The 3,072-nt window shown below is 51.2% G+C and overlaps 1 protein-coding gene across 1 annotated transcript; it reads right to left on the reverse strand.

The window, feature by feature from the left end:
* Nucleotides 1-1,922, reverse strand: LOC146176130 (E3 ubiquitin-protein ligase MARCHF2-like). Its single transcript, XM_084582460.1, has 2 exons — nt 1,432-1,922; nt 1-650 (listed from the first exon to the last, which is right to left on the reverse strand). The coding sequence occupies exons 1-2, from the start codon at nt 1,862-1,864 to the stop codon at nt 166-168; spliced, it is 918 nt and encodes a 305-aa protein (XP_084438586.1). The 5' UTR covers nt 1,865-1,922; the 3' UTR covers nt 1-165.
* Nucleotides 1,923-3,072: the final 1,150 nt, after the last annotated feature.

Here is a 3,072-nt window from a genome sequence, read left to right on the forward strand (position 1 = left end):
ATCGAGCGGTATTAAATGGTCCAGAGCGGCAGGGGTATAAATCCTTTATTCGACAGGAGATTGCACTGACTATGTCCTTTAAGATACCGCACGCAGTGGCACGTCCAGCTCGACTAAAAACAATTAAGAGCTACTAAAATTATATTACAAAAGAAAAGAGAAACTCTAGGGTGTGGTAGCTTCCACGTCGACCCTGACATCCTCTCGCCTTGGTACCAGGATCACCTTGGCGTTGTCCTCCCTCCATGTTTTGAAGCAGCGGTAGTGGTACCTGGCCGTGAAATACGACCAGACGAGAAAAGCCATTATCAGGAGAACTGATAAGGCTATCAGGCTGCCCGCCTGCATTATCTGCCGGGTGGTGGCCTGCGACGTGGCACCCTGAACGCAAAGCTCGAGTCCCATGCCAGCTATGGGGCTGAGCAGGACGAAGCAGATGAGGTCGGCGCACATGGCTCGGCGATGGCCGGGTGCCTCTCGGTACCACTCGGGCAGCGTTCGGCGCACTCGGGACGTCGGAAAGCGCTGGTGGCAAAGCTCGCACGAGTCGGCATGGCTGATGCTCAGCCACTGCTCCAGGCATCGCGAGTGCAGGAGGCCCATGGTGCCGGTGCAGGAGCAGTACGAGGTGAGGGGCCCCGAGTGGTCACCTAGGAAATGGGGAGTGGAGGTAAATGACTGGGTGAACATGTGAAATAGGATAGTGCGAAATACGCAATGGGCTAAGCACGTGAAACTTGTGACAAGATCGCAGGAACCAGTGTTGGACATCAAAGACGAACAAGATTAGGCCTTGTCCTATGATCGTGTCGGTTTTGCCGGTCGCTTGCGGCTCTAAGTGAGCTGAACCAATATGCAGAAGTGTCAAATACCCAACGGGATGTAGTACAACACATCAAGAGTGATAGCAGCATGACAAGACCGAAACTTGTTGGTTTAACAAATGGGCGCTTGAGCATTTCGCACTCATTTTGTGACCTTATTCGATGCTTATGTTCGGCACCAGTACAGCGAAGTGCTGCCGCGTAATAACTCTTATCATTTGAAGTCACTGCCCTACCACATACCTTAGCTGTGGCCCCATATACGCGTGATTCGTTTTAGACGCAGCAAACGCGTCCAGCCACAGTTGCGATATCTGCTTTTGCGCTCGGTTCGAAATGCCACCTTCGGGGATATGTTCCATTGTTCACTTAGTAAGATGGTCATGATGCACTCAGCTGGCGGCTGAGAGCGCCGCGGCTGCTTACTCCAATCATCTAAGCGTAGAACTTTAGATGAAGGCTTAATGACAGTTTAGTTGTCGGTGTGCGTTAATGTGGATCTACATTAAGTAACTGCCAACAAAAATAAAACATAACCCACATAAAAATAACTGCTTCACTTCCGGAGTGCGTGTGACACGAGCCGAGCACAAGATTCACTGGGTACCTTCGTGGCAAATACGGCAGATGGGCCCGCTGCTGCTCGCCAGGCTCGGTCCAGGGGCGACCTGCTCCGCAGAACTTGAACCACAAGTCCATGGATGACCGCTTACCACGCTGATGTGATTGGCTTCGGTGGCGAACCAACTGACGATCTCAACCGGCGACGCCAGCGGTCGGATCGGCGTCGGTAAGTGTTCACCCGCTGTGAACGGGTGCGGACCATTATGGTGCACGGAGGTCCTGGACAGCGTCCGCGGGACTGGATCCGTGTGACAGTCCGTGTGGCTCAGGGGCGTCCTGCTTCGGGTCGTTCGCTTCGGTGTACTGGTGGCGTTCCGTCTGGCCCGAAGCGTGGCGTCCGAGGTGGTCTCTGGAAGCGAGTGGTGGCGTAGCATGTGGTCGCTAGCCAAGAATCCCGCTGCATCGCTTTCTTCCATGATAACTGTGATGTATACTTTGCAGCGGCCGCTGTTCTTGTGAAGCTGACAGCGCCAGCGCCGGTTTTTATTAGGGCCACCAGTGCTCATACGCGAACTGCTCCAAGCCCGACAGAGATGTGATTGCGGTATACCCTCTCTCCCACTTCGTACATAGCTGTCGCTTCAAGTGAATTTCTCTACTGCGCTTGCTTGAAGTGGCTTGGCAATATTGGAAAGACTACGCAAACGATAACCATTTCAACATAACTTATCAACAGCGAAGATAAAAATAGAAGTGATTTCTAGCAAGTACATAGCATAGGAAGCGCTATTCTCTGGCTAAATTTGCAGTGCCGGGTTGGCAAGCGGGCTAGGCGAAGGTGAAACTATCGTTCCCTTTTTCGATATGCATTGGACAGAGAGGAAACGTTGCATCATTGGATTTTAACCTACATCCTTGAGGTGTATAACGGTTCTTTCATTACGAAAGCTGCTGTCGTTAATTCATCCGACCAAGAAAAATGAGGTTGAACTAGACTTTGAACTGCACCACTTTTTGACGACATCGTTTCAAGGTAGCGGTCGGTTTGAGAACCCGTTTCTTACAGCATGTCCCTGAAACCATGAGTCCTCAAGAAACTATTCCCTGATATCTCATGTTCGTCACGTGTCTTTAGGTTTCAGCGAGCACCATGCAAGTTTGATTCCAAAACGGAACTGTAAATCAAGCTGTGAAAGTTACCTTTCGCAGGCGTAGGCCGAATTTAGGCGCTGTCTGCACCACTGGGGGCGCAACTCTATCCCCGCTGCTCTGATCTCAGCATCGCCAATTTTACACCCTGCATCTCGCTTCAGGCGATTACATTCTGTTGTACCCGACGCGATGGCGCAATGGTTACAGGGCGCTTGTCTGCAGTACCCAAGGATTGTACTTGTAGGATTGTAAGGGTTGGAAGCAAACCATGTACTCATTGCACATGGTTTGCCTATTGATTGAATCGCTGCTGGAGTAAAATCAAGTTGATGTCTAGCGTTCGTGGTGTCCGTCTCTCGCCTGTTCTTGTCTATTGCGCTAGTTGACATGCTCCTTGAATCTAAGAGTACCCAAAGATGCGGGATCGAATCCTGGCCGCGGCGGCAGCTTTTCTAGGGAGGCGAAAATCCAGGCGCCCCTATGCTGTGCGATGTCAGTTCACGTTAAAGAACCTAAAGTAGTCGAGATTTTC

This window comes from Amblyomma maculatum, chromosome 10, assembly GCF_055883805.1.
Source record: "Amblyomma maculatum isolate TAMU_Amacu chromosome 10, ASM5588380v1, whole genome shotgun sequence".
Lineage (NCBI taxonomy): Eukaryota > Metazoa > Arthropoda > Arachnida > Ixodida > Ixodidae > Amblyomma > Amblyomma maculatum.